The sequence below is a fragment of the Momordica charantia genome (assembly GCF_013281855.1).
Source record: "Momordica charantia cultivar OHB3-1 chromosome 9 unlocalized genomic scaffold, Mcharantia_2.0 BLBB01000009.1, whole genome shotgun sequence".
NCBI lineage: Eukaryota > Viridiplantae > Streptophyta > Magnoliopsida > Cucurbitales > Cucurbitaceae > Momordica > Momordica charantia.
This window is the reverse complement of record NW_028275167.1, coordinates 5,765,032-5,784,538: the sequence shown is the minus strand read 5'-3', so window position 1 is coordinate 5,784,538 and position 19,507 is coordinate 5,765,032. Positions and strand designations below refer to the sequence as shown.

Here is a 19,507-nt window from a genome sequence, read left to right as displayed (position 1 = left end):
CTTCTTCTTTATTCTCCTTCACCTTCTTCCCACCGACCAACGTCATCGTCATTGCCGCACTTCGTCATCGCTCGTTGGAGAGCACTTCCCTCTTCGTTGCAAGGGGAGAGAGCTCTCCCCCTCTCTCTTTGACGAAAGCGACAGCAGGCGATGGGCATCGGAGAGAGCTTACCCTCGCCATCCAGGAGAGAAAAGGGGAGAGCTCTCCGACGAAGTCGATGGTGGGTAGTGGGGAGAGCTCTCTAGTGGGCGATGAGGGACTGCGGCAGCACCACCAGCGGTCGGTGGCTACAAGGTGAAAGAACAAGGAAAAAGAGGGGGAGAAAAAAAGAAAATGCTACATGGATAATAAAATTAGATAAAAATTAATTTTTTCCTTACATCTCATATAAAATAACAAGTTATAAAAATCCAGTTATCTATTAACTTGTCACCTCATTCAAATGTTACAAAATTATTATTTATAATATTTTTCAAACTTTAGGGACCAAAAATGTCTATTTTAAAACTTAAGAGACCAAATAGATACCTATTTAAATCTCAATGACCAAAATTATTCATTTTGAAACTTTAGTGAACAAATTGACACCTACTCGAAACCTCAGGAACCATAAATATATTTTTCTTTATATTTTATTAGTCAGTTGCTTAGGTTTAAGTTAGACATTTTTTTTCTCAGGTAAATTGGCTAATGGTAAAATTAAAATTTGAGATACTATTATAGATTATAAAAATAAAAATAAAAACAACAGTATGAAGTATGAGAATTAGAGAATAATCATTTAACCGGGGAAAGTTTTGACCTGTATAAATAATATATTTATAATTCTAAAAATTTAAAGGAACAAACTAGAAATAAAACTTCGAAATCTCAAATATATATATATATACACCTTTACGATTTAAACCAGCTTACTAGCCCTACTTTTAATTCGACCGCCCATTTAATGATTTGCATAGTTAATTACTAAATCTAATTTTGGAGCTAATTTATCTTTTTATTATCCGACTTACCACCCATGATAAATGAGGGCCTTTCCAACATAAAATACGAATGACATTTCGATTGTCGGTCCTAGAAAATTCAAAAAAGGGTTTAAATTTTAAATCAAGTCCGATAATCGGGAGCAATCAGTAACGGTCTTCTTTACGTTTCATATTTCTTGTTTTTTTATTTATAACTTATATAAAATAATTTTATAAAACAACGTTTTTGTTTCCTTAAAAAATATATCGTGTTATACATTTCCATGTTTTATCTAATATTTTATTTATATATTTAAATATTATATGATGTTGAAGAGTTTTACTTAAAAAATTAAATTAAAAAATGACACATAATAATGAAAATTTTTATGCTCCTAACTTCAATATACTTCTCTATATCATCAAGAAAGATGTTGCAATGAATTAATATTATATTTACTATTAATATCTTTGTTATAAATACATCATTTATATATTTTGTAAACATGAATATGTATTATAAGGATAGGAGATATTTATTAAATATTATTAATTTTTAATGCATATAAATTATCAACTATAAAATTATTTCAGAGGTCAATTAAAAATATTTATATTTATATTTAGAGAATTAAACTTTATTTTACTGTTTTATTTAACTTTTTAATACCATTAATATTCGAAAACTCATTATTTAAATTTTTTTTTATATTTATCTATTTTAGTTGTAACGATAGTGAGGAAGAAGTTGTCCCTTATTAATGACTATTAAGAGATACTTAATTAGAATAATCTTATTCTCACCACGATCAGATATTTTACAAAATATTTTCCTTTTTCCAAAATAAAACTAAAAGATAAACGACTTTGTCCAGTGGAGCGTACGGGGAACTTTCAACTTTGCAATGCGCGGGAAATTTGAGGGCAAAATTGGAAAATCGAGAGAAAGTGAGAGCCTAAATAACGATCAGATCAGGGAAAGTGGAGAAGATTAGGGTTTGCGTCTCGCTTCTTCTCTCCCAGTCTCATCCCTTTTCTTCTTCTTTTTCCGATTCCGATTTCGATCCGACTCCTCATTGATCCTCGGCGCTCGACTCCTACCCCTAGGGTTTTTCACCCCGCGATCTTCTGTTTTTGAAGGTACTTTTCCCCCATTCACTCTTATTGTTGCGCTTCTTGATACATATTGGGGTGCAGTTCGTCAATTCTCCTATCTTTGTTTGGTTGATTTCTGAGTGATTGCATAAGAAGTTCGAACGGGGGATATAGAGAATATTTGAAGGCATCGTGATTCTGTTGATGGATTTAAGTTTAATTCGGTAGGGTTTATCGATCGGCAAATTGTTGATGGGGTCTATTCGTTAATTGTCCTCAATCGAGTTTTTGTTCTTTTATTTTCAAGGCGTCTTTCTTTCAAACGATCTCATGATTTGTTATACATTGGTGGTAGAATAACATGGCTCTCTTTGGTAATTTCAAATTTGGTAGTCGAATATCTTGTTTCGAATTTAGAATGCGTGTTTTGGTCATGCATTGTTGGATTCTGAGAGCAACGTTGGAATTGATTTTGCCCAGGACAAGAAACTGGTGGATTTTCGTTTTGGTGTCCCTTACATCCTGTTGGATTTGTTGCAAAGTAACCAAATCAATAAATCAACTTACAAATTATTTTTTGATTGATGGACATGATGGTGCTGACTGTTTTTACTTCAATTTTTATTGCCATTTTGAGATATTTTATGGAATCGTGGATGGGTGAATGTTTTCGATAAACCTTTCAGCATACTCTAATTACTCGCTAGTTTCAGTAAGAGGTGGTTGGTTATGATTTAGAGGTTGGCTCGACATGTCGGTTGTCCCTACATATTGGTTGGTTCAAAATAAACAAGCAATCATTGCATCAATATGTCAGATGAACCTAAATATTGGTTCCTTTGAAATAATCGGACCAATAGTTGCCTCAATAAGTCGGTTGTCCCTAAATATTGGTTGTCCCGAAATAAAAGACTAATGGTTGTCTCGATAAGTTGGTTGTCCCTAAATATTGGTTGCCTTGAAATATAAGAGGAATGATTTCCTCGACATGTCGGTTGTCCCTGCATATTGGTTGGCTCACAATAAACAAGCAATCATTGCATCAATATGTCAGATGAACCTAAATATTGGTTCCTTTGAAATAATCGGACCAATAGTTGCCTCAATAAGTCGGTTGTCCCTAAATATTGGTTGTCCCGAAATAAAAGACTAATGGTTGTCTCGATAAGTTGGTTGTCCCTAAATATTGGTTGCCTCGAAATATAAGAGGAATGATTTCCTCGACATGTCGGTTGTCCCTGCATATTGGTTGGCTCACAATAAACAAGCAATCATTGCATCAATATGTCAGATGAACCTAAATATTGGTTCCTTTGAAATAATCGGACCAATAGTTGCCTCAATAAGTCGGTTGTCCCGAAATAAAAGACTAATGGTTGTCTCGATAAGTTGGTTGTCCCTAAACATTGGTTGCCTCAAAATATAAGAGGAATGATTTCCTCGACTTTGTCCCTGCATATTGGTTGGCTAAAAAAAGAAAAGCAATCATTGCATCAATATGTCAGATGAACCTAAATATTGGTTCCTTTGAAATAATCGGATCAATACTTGCCTCAATAAGTTTGTTGTCTCTAAATGTTGGTTGTCCCGAAATAAAAGACTAATGGTTATCTCGATAAGTCAGTTGTCCCTAAATATTGGTTGCCTCGAAATATAAGAGGAATGATTTCCTCGACATGTCGATTGTCCCTATATATTGGTTGGCTCATAATAAACAAGCAATCATTGCATCAATACGTCAGATGAACCTAAATATTGGTTCCTTTGAAATAATCGGACCAATAGTTGCCTCAATAAGTCGGTTGTCCCTAAATATTAATTGTCCCGAAATAAAAGACTAACGGTTGTCTCGATAAGTCGGTTGTCCCTAAATATTGGTTGCCTCGAAATATAAGAGGAATGATTTCCTCGACATGTCGGTTGTCCCTACATATTGGTTGGGTCAAAATAAACAAGCAATCATTACATCAATATGTCAGATGAACCTAAATATTGGTTCCTTTGAAATAATCGGACCAATAGTTGCCTCAATAAGTCGGTTGTTCCTAAATATTGGTTGCCCCGAAATAAAAGACCAATGGTTGTCTCGATAAGTCGGTTGTCCCTAAATATTGGTTGCCTCGAAATATAAGAGGAATAATTTCCTCGACATGTCGGTTGTCCCTACATATTGGTCGCCTCAAAATAAATGACAACGGTTGTGTCGATGTCTAATAATCCTAAATATTGGTTTCATAAAAATAATCGAACCAGTAGTTTCCTCGATATGTCAGTTGTCCCGAAATATTGGTTGCCTCGAAATTAACGACCAATGGTTGCCTTGTAAGTTGGTTGTCCTACACATTGGTGTTGCCTCAAAATAAACGAGCAATGGTTGTGTCGATAGTTCAAATGAACCTAAATATTGGTTCCCTCGAAATAATTGTACCAAGTTGTCTTAACATGTCGGTTGTCCTTAAATATTAGTTGCCTCAAAAAAAGGAACAAATGGTTGCCTTAACGGTAGTCCCTAACTATTAGTTCTCTCGAAGTAATTGGACCAATGATTGCCATCGTTACGTAAGTTGTTCCTAAATATTGATTGCCTCACAATAAAGGAGCAATGATTGCTTCGAAATGTTGGTTGTCTCGAAATATAGGATCAATGGCTGTCCTTAAGTATTAGTTAAGCATACAAATAAAGATGATGACATACAATATCGAAAGCCAAAAGTTTGATGCCAAAGGGTTGCAGACATGAATTATACAATAAATAACTCTTGGAATCTCTGACAAAGAAGAATATGTATAGAGGGTCGTGCTTTGTAGCTTCCCTTCCCATGATTTTTAAAAAACACATTGTTGATATTATTACCACCACGAGTATGCTTAGAAATGAGTCAATTAAAGTCATCACAAGACCAAAAAAGGGCAGAGGGAAAGCTATGCAGTAGAAGAAACAAAAGTGGTGTTCTAGTGTTGTTCTTAGAAGAATGAAACACCAGTGGTTATCTAAAATTCTAGGTGGTAGTAGCTCCTCTATACTTCTTGCCAATGGATTCATCAACATTGGTGAAACTGTTGTCGGCACTGCAACTTTAGAGGTAACAGCGTGTTTTGGCATGTTTCAAAGATATATGGGATAACGAATTTTGGTCCAACAAAATCCCACGACTGCAAACCCCACCAAAAAAAAAAAGAAAAGAAAAGAACACACAAAATGAAGCATATTATTGGTCCCTTGCAAAATTTGTACGCACCAATTGCATAAATGGTGCAGCCTGTTGTTTCCCTCGAGAAGGACGAGGAGAGCACGTCTTGCTGCAGTCTAGCGCTGGCGATTGGTGCTTGAACTTCGATAGCTTTCAGTTGTCTCCAGAGCACAAGGAGAGGAAACTACTACCTTGTGGTCTCCATGATTGCCTTGGCTAGTGTTTTGAGTCCTGAAGATTACGTGGCTGAGTACTATCAACAGCGGGTAGAAATGCTTGAGAGATTTAATGAGATGCTGGAATGTTGAAGGAAGAACGTGAAAAGTTAGCTAAGAGTGAAACATTTGCATCAGAATATCAAATGTTGTCAATATGGTTTTGTTTGCAGCTAAAGCTATGCATCTGTCAGAAGTGGATCCCTAGCTATAATTTCATTCACACTGGATTCCCTTCTTGTTCTTTTATCTGCTTTCATCCTATGGTTTCTGCATTTTCCATGCAAACACCAAACTCGTACTAGTATCCCGTTGGGAAAGAACGTATGCAGCTTTTGGGTATTCTTGTTTTTGCCTCTGTCATGGCAACTCTTGGATTACAGATAATTTTGGAGTCAACTCAAACTCTATTATCAGATGATATTGATTTCAAGTTAACCAAGGAGCAAGAGTGACGGGTTGTGGTATTTTGCTTTCAGTTACTTTGGTGAAAATTTGAAATTACTCTTTGTTGTTCATTGCAATTACTCTTTGTTGTTTATTGCTGCCTGCGCTTTCACCAATGAGATAATCAAAGTGTATGCACAAGATCATTTCTTTGATGTGGTCACCAATGCTATCAGCCTTGTCCCCGCACTCCTCGCCAATTATATAAATGGCTGGATGGACCCTCTTGGAGCAATTATTTAGCTTTATACACCATTATCACCTTGTCGATGATAGTATTGGAAAACGTGAACTCCCTTGTCGGAAGATCAGTTGCCCCCGAGTATCTGCTGAAACTGACCTACCTATGTTGGAACCATCACAAGGCCATCAGATGCTTGACACAGTCCGACATTTGGGTCTCACTACTTTGTCAAGGTCGACATTGTTCTGCCTGGAGACATGCCACTGGAAGAGGCCCACAACATTGGCTAGTCGTTGCAGGAAAATTTCGAGCTCCTACCACAGATTGAGAGGGCCTTTGTTTCATCACGATTACAAGTACAAGCATAAACCAGAGCATGCACAAGCACACTCTTAGAACAAGGCTAAACATGGTGCATTCTTCAACTCTACATTCCGCATGTTCATTTGTGTGGTATAGTGTAGTTAAGTAAAACTACAACAAGATCAATTTCAGTCTTCTAATTGCCTTATTCTATTTGAATGCTGTGGAATTTCAAGAGAACCTAGCAACTGTGTAGAAAAAAGGAATACCCTTCCAATTTACAACTTGACCAGTTTGATGAAACCCTATGCTTCCAATTGTACCAAGAAAAATTATGCACCGAGAAAAATTATGCACAGGACTATTACGATGGTTGCAAGGACCTCACCAGCTGACAACTATGAGATCACACGGAGATCTATTAGGCAAATAGTGGGCAAAATGATCGATGTAGTTAAAATTCCAAAAGGATGCATAGAGTCTAACTGGATACCACCCTCACTCAACGATGCTTCAAGAATAATTTGGTTAGACCGTCTCCTACCTAGATAAATTCATCACAATAACTATATAATTCCACATATAAAATGATGGAGACAAAAAGATGTCCAAATTTTCCATTGGCAGCTTCTCCTAATTCTGGGTATGTTCGACTCCCTCTCTCTTCTTGAAGCAGTACCTCATAAGTGAGACTGTATAACAACACACAATGGCAGAAAAACTAGTACTCCCAAATTAGCCCACCCAGCTTCTTTTATAGTATATGGTGTAGAGAGAAGTCCTACTCCAGCGAATACATTAATTCCATTGAAGATAGTTTGTGTGAAGCTACAACCGTGACCAATAGGTAATTCACCGGTCAGTTGCTTAGAAAAGGAGGCTCTCTCTAACCTTAATGATTGCGTTCTTGAGATCTTATCCAAATCCTCATTTTGACCAGCTCCACCAAAATAAGATAATAAAGAAGCCTTTGCGTCCATGTCTAGACTACTTGTACTATGATTCTGAAAGCTTGGTTGCAATAAACTTGGACTACAAAACATTCCAAAATTTTGTGAAGCTATGATTATATAAGAATCTGTTGTCTCTCAATAAGGCCATTGTTGAGAAGTAAAGGTGGAGCTCCAACCTTCGAGGCCGTTCGCAGCGTCATCTCTACCGTTGTAACAGCTGTTGCTATGATTTTTCGTGTTTTTTCTGAGCTTAATGTCGTTGTCGCCACAGTCATTATGGTCGACAAAGAACTCAGAATCAGGATCGCTTCGCTTCTCGGCCATAGTCAAAGGAGGGAAGTGGAAGGTGCAGGCGGGAATTTTGGAATTGTCCCTAAACTGGTCATTTATTCTGAGGCAATCAATATTGACCCTAAGTATTGGTTGCCTCGAAATATAAGAGCAATGGTTGGCTCGATATGTCGGTTGTCTTTACATATTGGTTGCCTCAAAATAAACGAGCAATGGTTTGGTCAATATGTCAAATGGTTGGCTCGATAGTGTGTTAGTCGAAGGAGATTCCAACTTTAAATTCTTTCACGGGCATGTTAGTGCCAGAGCTAAAAAGAATTTGATCACTGAAATCCAAAATGTGGATGGAGGGAGTCTTCCAGAGGAAGATGAGATTATTGAGGAATTCATATCTTTTTTTTAATAAGTTGTATTCCAAGAACAAGGGTAGAAGATTTCGCCCTCAAATCTTGATTGGAAGCCTATCTCACAAGATTTCAGCCAAAATTTGGAAACTCCCTTTGCTGAAGAAGAGATAAAAGAGGTAGTGAACGAGTTGGGAGCAAATAAGTATCTTGGCCCGGATGGGTTCATAGGAGAATTTTTTACAAAGAAAGGAACATCATCAAAGAAGACATATTTGAGGTGTTCTAAGACTTTTTCAAAGAGGCATCCTAAACTCATGTGTGAATGAATCTTACTTGTGCCTTATCCCAAAGAAAGCTTCAAGGTTGCTCAGACCTATTAGCTTAGTCACAAGCATTTACAAGTTGGTGGCTGAAGTTCTGGCTAGAAGATTAAAAGAGGTGATGACATGACAATCAATCAGTACCAAGCGACTTTTGTCCAAGGAAGGCAGATCCTGGACCCCATTTTTATTGCTAATTACTTAGTAGATGAGTACTTGATAAAGAAGAAAAGAGGGTGGGTCCTCAAGTTAGACTTTGAGAAGGCATGCGATATGATTGATTGGGATTTCCTCAAAGTACTTTATAAAAAAGGTTTCGGGAAAAAATAGATTTCATGGATAAATGTTTGTGTATCAGATACTTCATTTTCAATACTAACTAATGGAAGGCCAAGAGGAAAGTTTAAAGAGGCCTTGGCAAGGAGGTCCCCTGGCACCGTTTCTGTTTGTTCTAGTTGCTAACGTGTTAAGTAGAATGTTGGAAAAAGGAATCAGTGAAGGGTGTTTGAGAGGCTTTAAAGTGGTGGCCCATGAAACACATGTTAACCATCTCCAGTTTGCAAACGACATGTTGATCTTTCAGCAGATAAGGGGGAGATGCTTGCCAACCTTAAGGAGATGATATCTTGTTTTAAGGTAATTTCAGGCATGAAAAATTAATTTGGAAAAATCCGTGGTGACTGGGCTGAATGTGTAAGAAGAGGAAGGTTAGTCCATGGCTTTGAGGTGAGGCTGCAAGGTTGGCCCTGGGCCTTTATCTTATGTTGGCATGCCTCTGGCCTGGGTGGAAGACCTAAAACTCTGTTGTTTTTTGGGAGTTTGTGGTGGAGAAGGTTGCTAGGAAATTGGCTAGCTGGAAATCCACTCTTCTCTCTAGAGGGGGGAGATTGACATTAATAAATTCAGTACTCACTAGCATCCCGCTCTATTATTTGTCACTTTCTAAATCCCTTGTTCAAATCATTAAATGGTTGGAGAGGATTATTAGAGGTTTTTTTCTGGAGAGGGGGAGAGGAAGGAGGAGGCCGAACCCGATCTGCTAGGAAGTGGCTATGTTCCCGACCAGCTTAGGAGGAGAAGGGGTGGGGAGCTTGGAGGTTAAAAACACTGCCATATTAACTAAGTGGGGCAGGAGAGTCTTGATGGAAAAGGAAGTGCTTTGGAGAGAAGTAATTGCCAGTAATTACTGTCTCCTCCCTTAAAGAATGATGGCTGGTTTTTAAAAGAGGGATCAATTCCAAAGGGCCGGCCATGGGTTAACGTTAGCCGGTGCAGATGAGATCGTTTCTCATTTCCAAGATTGGGAAGACTGCAGTTCCTTTGGGTTTTGATGTTGAAGATAACAACTTCAAGGTTTGTATTTTTTTATTAAAATTTATGGAAGGTAGAGTTTAGCTATTAGATGAAGGTATCAACTATTTAAGGCCAAATAATTTGAATCTTTATAGAATCATCCGTAGCTTACCAAACTGTTTTTTGACTTAAAATGTATATCTTGTCTATCATAGATGAAGCTCCAAGGGGGAAAAATTGAACGTAAAGGTCATTTATCAGTGGCAACAGAGGTGCTCCTATTCACTTTGCCCCATCGTCTTCTTAATGCCTGTCAAGTAAACAAATAATGGGAAACGATATTAGTTGTCTTAAAAAGTCTCCAGATTTTTCAGGTTGCTCCTTCATTGTACATGGTTGAGCTTCGCAAAGCTGGGGCGATATTTTAGAAATTCACAAGGTACGAATGAATACATTATACATTTATAGCATCTACGAAATAAAAAATGCACATCGGTTTGACGATTGAAATACATATTTGAGAAAGAGATTCTATATTCAGCTCTATCTTTGTTCTTCCTTTAATATTGTGTCAACTTACATTTCTATGCTTCTCTAACAGTCAATGAATGATGCTCTAGATGATAATTTAGGTACCCTGCTATGTTTTAAGTTAATTTCTTGCTATACATAATCATCTGTTAGTTACAAAGTTCTATCAGCATTATCCTGTTATATTCTTAGCTCTATAATAACCCCTCAGCTGGATTGAAAAATATTGTATGGAGACGAGGTGGAGTAGGAAACCGATGGTAAGCATGTTGCTTTGCTCTCATTAAGTTAAATGAAAGAATATATACAGAGAATACCAAAAGAAAATCCAGTGAACAAAATGAGCAAAAATAGACTAACATGGATTTTTTACTTTTGATTCCCTAGGTACTGGTTGTTGAAAACTCTAGGTTATAGCTTTTGAGTGCATATGTTGTTGAATTGACTATCAGCTCAATAAGAACGATATAATTCAAGTCTCTACTATTTGGAGATAGGTAAGATAATTCAAGTCTCTACTATTTGGAGATAGGTAAGATAACTTTAGCTTACTTTTTAATTGTTGTACCTTTAGGTTTGCATCATGTACAGGTAAGAAGCAAGCTATAATTAGTTATCAATAACTTCCAGGTACATGCTTACTAGCCAAGGGTGTGTGCATTGCATTAGTTTTGCTCCATTTTTCTTTTTTCCTTTTTTTTTTTTGGGAAGAAACATGCATGTAATTCTATTTCAGGTCTTTGGGTCAAACATTGATGGATGATGCTAGAAAGAGTCATTATCATATGATTTTTTCAAGGCTCCAGACTCACCCGAAATCTAGCAGTGGAAGGGAGGGTCGTGTTGGAAAAGGACATCAATGTTTGTTTCTCTCTCTTTACTCACCATAGCCAATACGTACATAAGGGTTTATTTACAGGTGGTGAAGGTGAATGTGAAAAGAAAAGTTGTTATCTTCCATCTACCTCTCTCAATCTTCTTCCCCCTTCAACTTCACGTACTCTTTCTCGATCCCTCTCATTTTTTGAAGTTTAATTAATGTATGATTACTTTTTAGGTAAATAAAAGAACCAAATCCAAACTCACCCAAAATATAGCTATGGAAGAGAGGGTCAGACTAGGAAAGAACATAAGGGTTTGTTTCTCTCTCTCTACTTGCACTTTCTCCCTCACTCACCGATAAAAATGCATTTTGCAGGGATGAAAAATACTAAAATAGAATACATAAAGCAAATACGTACAGAAGTTGAAGAGAAAGGAAGTTGTAATCCTTCCATCTCTCTCTCGACTTCAGGTACTCTTTCTCAATCCCTCTCTCTTTTTCTTAAGTTTTATTGTTGTATGATTATTTTTTAGGTAAATAAAAGAACCAATCCAGACATCCAAAATATAATTGTAGAAGGGAGGGTCAGGCTAGGAAAGGACATCAAGGTTTGTTTCTCTCTCTCTACTCACCCTTTCTCCCTCTCTCATTGATAAAAATACATTTTGTAAGAATGAAAAACAGAATAGATGTAGTAAATATGCACAGAAGTTGAAAAGAAAGGAAGTTGTAATCCTTTCATCTCTCTCTTTCTCAATCTTCTTCTTCTCTCAACTTTAGGTACTCTTTCTCAAACCCTATCTCTTTTCTTTATGTTTAATTGTTGCATGATTGTTTTTAGGTAAATAAAAGAACCAACTCCAAAGTCCAGACTCACCCAAAATATAGCTATGGAAGGGAGGTTCAGGCTAAGAAAGAACATCAAGGTTTGTTCTCTCTCTCTACTTGCACTTTCTCCCTCTCTCACTAATAAAAAAGCATTTCGTAGGCATGGAAAATGCAATACGTATAGCAAATACGTATAAAAGTTGAAAAGAAAGAAAGTTGTAATCCTTCCATATCTATCTCTCGGTCTTCTTCCTCTCTTGACTTCAGGTACTATTTCTCAATCCCTCTCTATTTTCTTCATGTTTAATTGTTGTATGATTATATTTTAGGTCAATAAAAGAACCAATCGAGACTCACCCATAATATAGTTAGTTATGGAAGGAAAGGTCAGGCTAGGAAAGGACATCAAAGTTTTTTTTTTCTCTCTACTCACTCTTTCTCCCTCTCTCACCGATAAAAATGCATTTTGGTAGGGATGGAAACAAAATAAATATAACAAATACGTACAGAAGTTGAAGAGAAAGGAAGTTGTAATCCTTCCATCTCTCTCTCTCTCGATCTTCTTTTTCACTCGACTTTTAGGTACTCTTTCTCAATCTCTCTTCTTTTTTTCAAGTATAATTCTTGTATGATTTTATTTTTATGTAAATAAAAGGACCAATCAAGACTCATCCAAAATATAGCTATGGGAAAAAGGTCAAACTAGGAAAGGACATCAAGAGTTGTTTCTCTCCCTCTAGTCACTCTTTCTCCCTCGTGATAAAAATTAATTTTGTAGGGATGGAAATTAGAATACATATATCTAATACGTGCAGAAGTTGAAAAGAAAGGAAGTTGTATTCCTTCCATTTCTCTCTCTCGATCTTCTTCCTCTATCTACTTCAGGTACTCTTTCGCAATCTCTTTTCTTCAAGTTTAATTGTTGTATGATTATTTTTTTGGTAAATAAAAGAACCAATTCAGACTCACCCAAAATATAGCTATGGAAGAGAGGGTCATGCTAGGAAAGGACATCGAGGTTTGTTTCTCTCTTTACTCACTCTTTCTCACTCTCTCGCAAATAAAAATGTGTTTTGTAGGGATGGAAAACAGAATACATATGGAAAATACATACAAAAGTTGAAAAGAAAAGGGAAGTTATAATCACTTCCATCTCTCTCTCTCAACTGGGTACTAATTTTTCTAAATCCCTCTCTTTTCTTCTTGTTTAATTGTTGAATGATTGTTCAAAAAAATAAATTTCAATTGTTGTATGATTATTTTTTACGTAAATAAAGAAACCAATTCAGACTTACCCAAAATAGCTATATATGGAAGGGAGAGTAAGCTAGGAAAAGACATCTAGGGTTGTTTCTCTCTCTAGACTCACTCGTTTTCCCTCTCCCACTGATAAAAATACATTTTGTAGTGATTGAAAACAAAATACATATAGCAAATACGTACAGAAGTTTAAAAGAAAGGAACTTGTATCCTTCCATCTTTCTCTCGACTTCAGGTACTCTTTCCCAATCTCTCTATGATTTCTTTAAGTTTAATTGTTGTATGATTATTTTTTATATAAATAAAAGAACCAATCTAGACTCACTTAAAATATAGCTGTAGAAGCGAAGGTCAGGCTAGGAAAGGACATCAAGGTTTCTTTTTCTCTCTTTACCCACTCTTTCTCCCCCTCTCATTGATAAAAATGCATTTTGTAGGGAAGGAAAACTAAAAATGAATTTTCTCCCTCTCTCATTGATAAAAAATAAAAGGTATTTAGTTTTCCTTTCATATTTACCTTAACACATCAGCTGGAACTTTTGAATTCTATGGTGATTCAACATGTTTAAAAAGATCTAATATGTTTAAGAAGATGATGGAGATGGTCTAGTTTATAGAAGATAAATGAGCCCAACCCAACACAAACAATCAAGTAAGTAAGTTTAAGAAAGTTGGCGGGTTTGACCATATTGTAACTCCTCTTTGAATATAAATAATAGAAGTTAGTTTTAACATGTTGCCTAAAAATGATGGTTGTCACAAGATAATTGTTTCCTCGATATGACGATTGTCCCAATCGGTTGCCTTAAAGTGACAATTGCTCCAAAAAAATATGGTTGTCTTAAAATTTTGATTTCTTCGAAATAAATGATCAATGGTTGCCTTAATATGTTGCTTGTCAGTCGTCCCATGGTATTAATTGCCTTAAAATATAGGATTAGTAGTTGTCTCAATATGTCGATTGTCCCTAAATATTGGTTCTTCTAAATGATCAACGGTTGCCTTGATTTGTCAATTGTTCCTAACTATTGGTTGCCTCAAAATAAAGCACCAATGATTGTCACAATTTGTTGGTTGTCCCTAAATATTGGTTGACCTTGAAATATATGACTAATAGTTGCCTCAAAATTTTTTTGATTTCGAAATGATGGTCGTCCAAAAATGTTTGTTGCTCGAAATGATGATTGTCTCAAAATATTTGTTGCCTTGATGTGATAGCTATCTGAAAAAGAATGGATTGTTTGATATTTTGGTTGGCTTGAAATAGGTAATAATAGTTACTTCTTTGTTAGTCCTTTTTTTCGAAACTAATATACTCTCGAAGGGAACCCATTAGGTCTCAGTAAAGATCCTTGATCCCTTTTTCAAGTACATTTCTAACATTCACTCAAACTATTCGTATAAATGTGCTCTTTTTAAGCAACCAATTCATGGCAAATAAGCTGCAATATTATGACAACTAGTTCCAACTATTACTTTCTTGTTAGCTTTTATTGTGCTATACTTGCATCCTTAATTTTGTTAGTATAGTTTCCCCCGTAAGATACCCATTGGGCTGAAGCAAGTTTTGACATATTTCTCACGGTACAATTTTAGCATTCGCCCAAATAACTCATGTATGTGCATTTCTAGCCACATGTGTAGACCTAACTAAACAGTATGAAGAAGATTCAAGAGTATCCAGCCCATTTTCTTGAGAAGGCAATAAATAATCCCTCTTTGAATACCTCGAGCCTAAAATCGTCGGGTAATTAGCAAGGAACTATTCATAAAATTTTTAGAAAGGGTAGCATACTTCTACACCTTGAAAACATGTTGGTAGACATCTACCATCTGCGATGTACCTTCCTCAAAATAGTTGCTTTAATATGTTGCTTGTCCCTTAGCATTGGTTGCCTTGATACGTCGATTGTCCCTAAATATTGGTTCCTCTAAATGTAGGACCAATGGGTGCCTTGATTTGTCAGTTGTCCCTAAATATCGGTTGCCTTGAGATAAAACACCAATGATTGTCACAATATGTTGGTTTTGTCTCATTGTCGAGATTACAATCATTCGATTCCACCCCTACTTGTTCCTAAATATTGGTTGACCTTGAAATATATGACCAATAGTTGCCTCAAAATTTTTGTGATCTCGAAATGATGGTTGTCTCACAATAGTTTCTTTAATATGTTGCTTGTCTCTTAGTATTGGTTGCCTTAATGTGTCAATTGTCCCTGAATATTGGTTCCTCTAAATGTAGGACCAATGGTTGCCTTGATTTGTCGGCTGTCCCTAAAAATTGACTATCTCAAGATAGAGCACCAATGGTTGTCACGATATGTTGGCTTTGTCTCATTGTCAAGATCACAATCATTCGATTTTGTCCCTTCTTGTCCCTAAATATTGGTTGACCTTGAATAGTTACCTTAAAATTTTTGTGATCTCGTAATGATGGTTGTCCAAAAATATTTGTTGCTTCGAAATGATGGTTGTCTCAAAATAGTTGCCTTAATGTGTTGCATGCCTTTTAATATTGGTTGCCTTAATATGTCGATTGTCCCTAAATATTGGTTCTTCTTGTAGGACTAATGGCTGCCTTGATTTGTCGGTTGTTTAAACACGGTTGCCTTGAGATAAAACATCAATGATTGTCATCATACGTTGGCTTTGTCTCATTGTCGAGATTGCAATCATTCGATTCTGCCCCTTGTCCCTAAATATTGGTTAACTTGAAATATATGATCAATAGTTTCCTCAAAATTCTTGTGATCTCGAAATGATGGTTGTCTAAAAATGTTTGTTGATTCGAAATGATGGTCGTCTCAAAATAGTTGTCTTAATATGTTGCTCGCCCGTTAGTATTGGTTGCCTTAAAATATAGGGTTAATGGTTGCCTTAATATGTCGATTGTTCCTAAATAATGGTTCCTCTAAATTCAGGACCAATGGTTGACTTGATCTGTCGGTTGTCCTTAACTATTGGTTGCCTCGAGATAAAGCACCAATGATTGTCACGATATGTTGGCTATTCTTTGAAATATATGACCAATAGTTGCCTCAAATTTTTTGTGATCTCGAAATGATGGTTGTCCAAAAATGTTTGTTGCTTTGAAAGGATGGTTTTCTTAAAATACTTGTTGCCTTTATGTTCTAGTAACCTAAAAAAGAATGGTTGTTGGTTCGATATTTTGGTTGGTCTGAAATAAGTACTAATAGTTACTTCTTTGTTTGTCTTTTTCTTTTCGAAACTAACATCCTTTAGTTATTGGTTAAGCATCGGTTAGTTTAACTTTTTTTGAAGGGAACCATTAGGCCCGTAAAGATCATTGATCCCTTTTTCGAGGACAAATTCTAACATTCACTCAAACTATTCGTATAAATGTGTACTGTTTTTAAGCTACCGATTTATGGCAAATAAACCACATTATTGTCGCAACTAGTTCCAACAATTACTTTTTGTTAGTATAGCTTCCCTCGTCAGATACCATTATGGCTTGTTAAGCAACTTTTGACCTATTTTTCATAGTACTCTTTTAGCATTCACCCAAATAACTCATGTTTGTGTATTTCTAGCCACCTTTTCTTTTATAGCATATGTCTAGACCCAACTAAACATCGTGAAGAAATTGAAGACTACCCAGTCTATTTTCTTGAAAAGGCAATAAATAATCTTTCTTCGGATACCTCGAGCCTAAAATCCCATGATGGCCATGATGACCACCTACGTTGGAATTAGTAATTCCTTTGTGTTTTTCGACACCAAATGTTGTAGGGTCAGGCGGTTGCTCCGTTAAATTAGTCAAGGTGCGCGTAAACTGGCCCGGATACTCACGAATATAAAAAAAATTACTTAGACTGATAATGATGAACTGTAGATGGTAATACAGTTGGCCTAGAGTCGAGATTCTACTGCAGCTGTCCGAGCTGGTTGGCTATAGTATTTCCAAACAGTAAGTTCACTCAGCTGCATACATTCAATTTGGAGCACAACACCAGCTCTTGACTGCAATAATTTGGTGGTACAAGATAGTCTGTGCTTCACATTTTTCCTAATTTGATCCTTTGTTGCATGCTTGTCCACTCTGCACATCAAACACCACAGTTCATATGAAGATTAGCTTTGTGTTGTAGAATTTTTGTTGGTACCATTTGTTTCATGATACTTTTGCATACTTGTGGACATAATAATGTGCAAATAATTGATACTATGTAAATAAATGTTAAATTAGGTCCTTTTTTTTGTTTATAGATTTACAATATTTATCTTGAGGATGGTGATTGAGGATAGGAGAACGAAGTATTTTGTACCAGAAGGTGGAGGGAATTCATCTTTTGATTTGAATGTAATCTTATTGTCATTATTAGATGTAATTGAGATGTACGATGATTTGTTTTTATTATCTTTTCTTCAAGTATTGCTTTTGTCTCGGTGTTTACTCTAATTGCAGCTCTATTTTTTATATTATTATTATTGTTATTTTATTATTTTAATTATTATTTGATAGATCAAAGGTATGTTTGAGATTGCATTTGATTGTAGTAAACTTGCCTTTTAATTGTTGAATGCATATTTATGTAAGATGTTTATGCTAGATTGTTCTTTACCAAAAGAAATTGTTATTAGGTAAACGTTAATCATTTAGGAAGCCTTTTGAATTAGATTAAAAATGTTTAAAATACTTAGAACTAGATGACTAAGTCTTGGATCTCTTACAATTTACTTTTCACTAAAAGTAGGAATTGGGGATTTATTTATTTGGAAAATAAAACAATTTACCACGATAAAGGTTAAAAAATATTTTTAGTCCCTCTACTTCACTAAAATAATAATCTAGTCTCTAAACTTTAGTTTGTAATGATTTAGTCCATGTACTTTCAAATTGATAACAATTTAGTCCATTAACTTTAATATGTAACAATTTAGTCCTTATAATTTAAAGTTGGTAACGATTTAGTTCTTATCGTGAAATTCGTTTTGTTATTCTTATATGTATGGATTGATAAACTAAAGAGGGACCAAATATGATTATCAATTAGAAATATTAAATTGTTATATGATAAAATTTGACACTTAATTTTAATTAAAAAGTTTACAATAAGGACTAAATTGTTACAAATTTTAAATAACAGGAACTAAATTGTCACTTTAGTGAAAGTGCAGGGACCAAATGTGTTTTTTAACCTTAATTTAATTTATACATTTAATTAGTAGTTCGGCCCATCCTTGAGTGATTTTTAAGCTTGGCCCAATACTCTACATAAAGAGCACGTATAGATTACGTGCCACCATAGCCCTCTACATAAAGAGCTCGTATGCTTACATTTTACACTCCGTCATAACATATATACAAAAGCGCGAACCATCGTCATTCTTGTTAACGTTTTCGTTTATTGCTCTTGTTTATTTATTTTATTTATGTTAGAATATGTTTGATCACATAAATGACCAAACCCGCGAACACTGGCTCAGACTGGAAGATGACCTGGAGACGAGCTAGAGGGGGACCTACAAGACAGAAAATACTCTGACGCCTAAGTCAAGAAGAATCCGAGTAGTATTTAGAGAAAATTACTGTATACGCGTACTTGAAATTAGAGTAAATGATATCTATATATAAGTGGGGACTTCGACAAGGTTCCCGACAAGGCCTCAACGACTCTTTAAAGTTGTCGTGAATCACGACGTGCTATCACGGAGTATGTCAGAATATAAGACCGAGTCGAGTAGAACCAGGTTGGTGTGACCATAGAATGGGAACAGTACCAAAAGAATCTTGATAGGCTCAGTCTTTGATGACGTCGGCTCTCTATCAAAGTTTAATACCAAGGCAAGTACACTTGGCCTTGGGATGGGCCATGTGTGTTTGTTAATCCAATCGAGATATGCCATGCGTGACGCTGAAAATCACCTCCAACAGAATAAATTGGAAACGGGAACGAGAAACAAAAAGTGAGAAACAAGAAACATAACTGTCCAATACTTAAACTTATAAATAAAATTCAAAGTGAGAAACAAGAAAATAGGGATTTGTTTGATAACGTTTCCATTTATTGTTTCTCGTTTCTAATTTTCTTAAAAAATCTAGCGTTTTTTTGGACAATTCCCAAAATTGTATATAAATTTTAGGAACAACTAAAACAAATTTCTTATTTTGTTTTCATTTCCAATTTGCTCAAAAACATAAGTAAAAAAGATTATTTTATCATATTTAAATTCATGTACGTTGGAACATGTAATTCAATTTTTTTATTGAAAATAAAAAAAATAAAAACAAGAAACAATAGCGTTAAGCTCTAGACTAACTTTAGAACTTCCCATGTCAAGATATTGAATTTAACCTAAAACTAAAACCTAGGTTTTTAAAAGATTTTGACTCATGAAATTGGATCTGGACAAAAAAAAGGGCGCGAAAATATGTACAAGCGTGTGGGTAGTTCCCACGTGTGAGATTTTGGGCTGTAATTTGCTGCTCCGT

General features: G+C 35.6%; 1 protein-coding gene and 2 pseudogenes across 8 annotated transcripts; 1 reads left to right on the top strand and 2 right to left on the bottom strand.

The window, feature by feature from the left end:
* The first annotated feature begins 1,887 nt into the window (after positions 1–1,887).
* Positions 1,888–17,443, top strand: LOC111015287 (uncharacterized). 8 transcript variants are annotated; one of them, XR_015787205.1, is made up of 10 exons: positions 1,888–2,106; positions 9,821–9,877; positions 9,980–10,633; positions 10,711–10,766; positions 10,873–11,064; positions 11,194–11,271; positions 11,493–11,567; positions 11,801–11,885; positions 11,948–12,054; positions 12,261–17,443. XR_015787205.1 is itself a non-coding variant. In XM_088117494.1 (9 exons), exons 5-9 carry the CDS (start codon positions 10,996–10,998, stop codon positions 11,989–11,991), a joined length of 351 nt encoding a protein of 116 aa, XP_087973620.1. In that variant the 5' UTR covers positions 8,691–9,665; positions 9,821–9,877; positions 9,980–10,633; positions 10,711–10,766; positions 10,873–10,995; the 3' UTR covers positions 11,992–17,443. The 8 variants fall into 8 exon arrangements, 1 of the variants encoding a protein (XP_087973620.1); XR_015787206.1 differs by having other exon boundaries at positions 9,971–10,633; XR_015787208.1 differs by lacking the exon at positions 1,888–2,106 and adding an exon at positions 8,688–9,665 and having other exon boundaries at positions 12,603–17,443.
* On the bottom strand, positions 2,216–6,509 carry LOC148208875 (amino acid transporter AVT1A-like; annotated as a pseudogene).
* On the bottom strand, positions 5,413–7,678 carry LOC148208874 (amino acid transporter AVT1A pseudogene; annotated as a pseudogene).
* Positions 17,444–19,507: the final 2,064 nt, after the last annotated feature.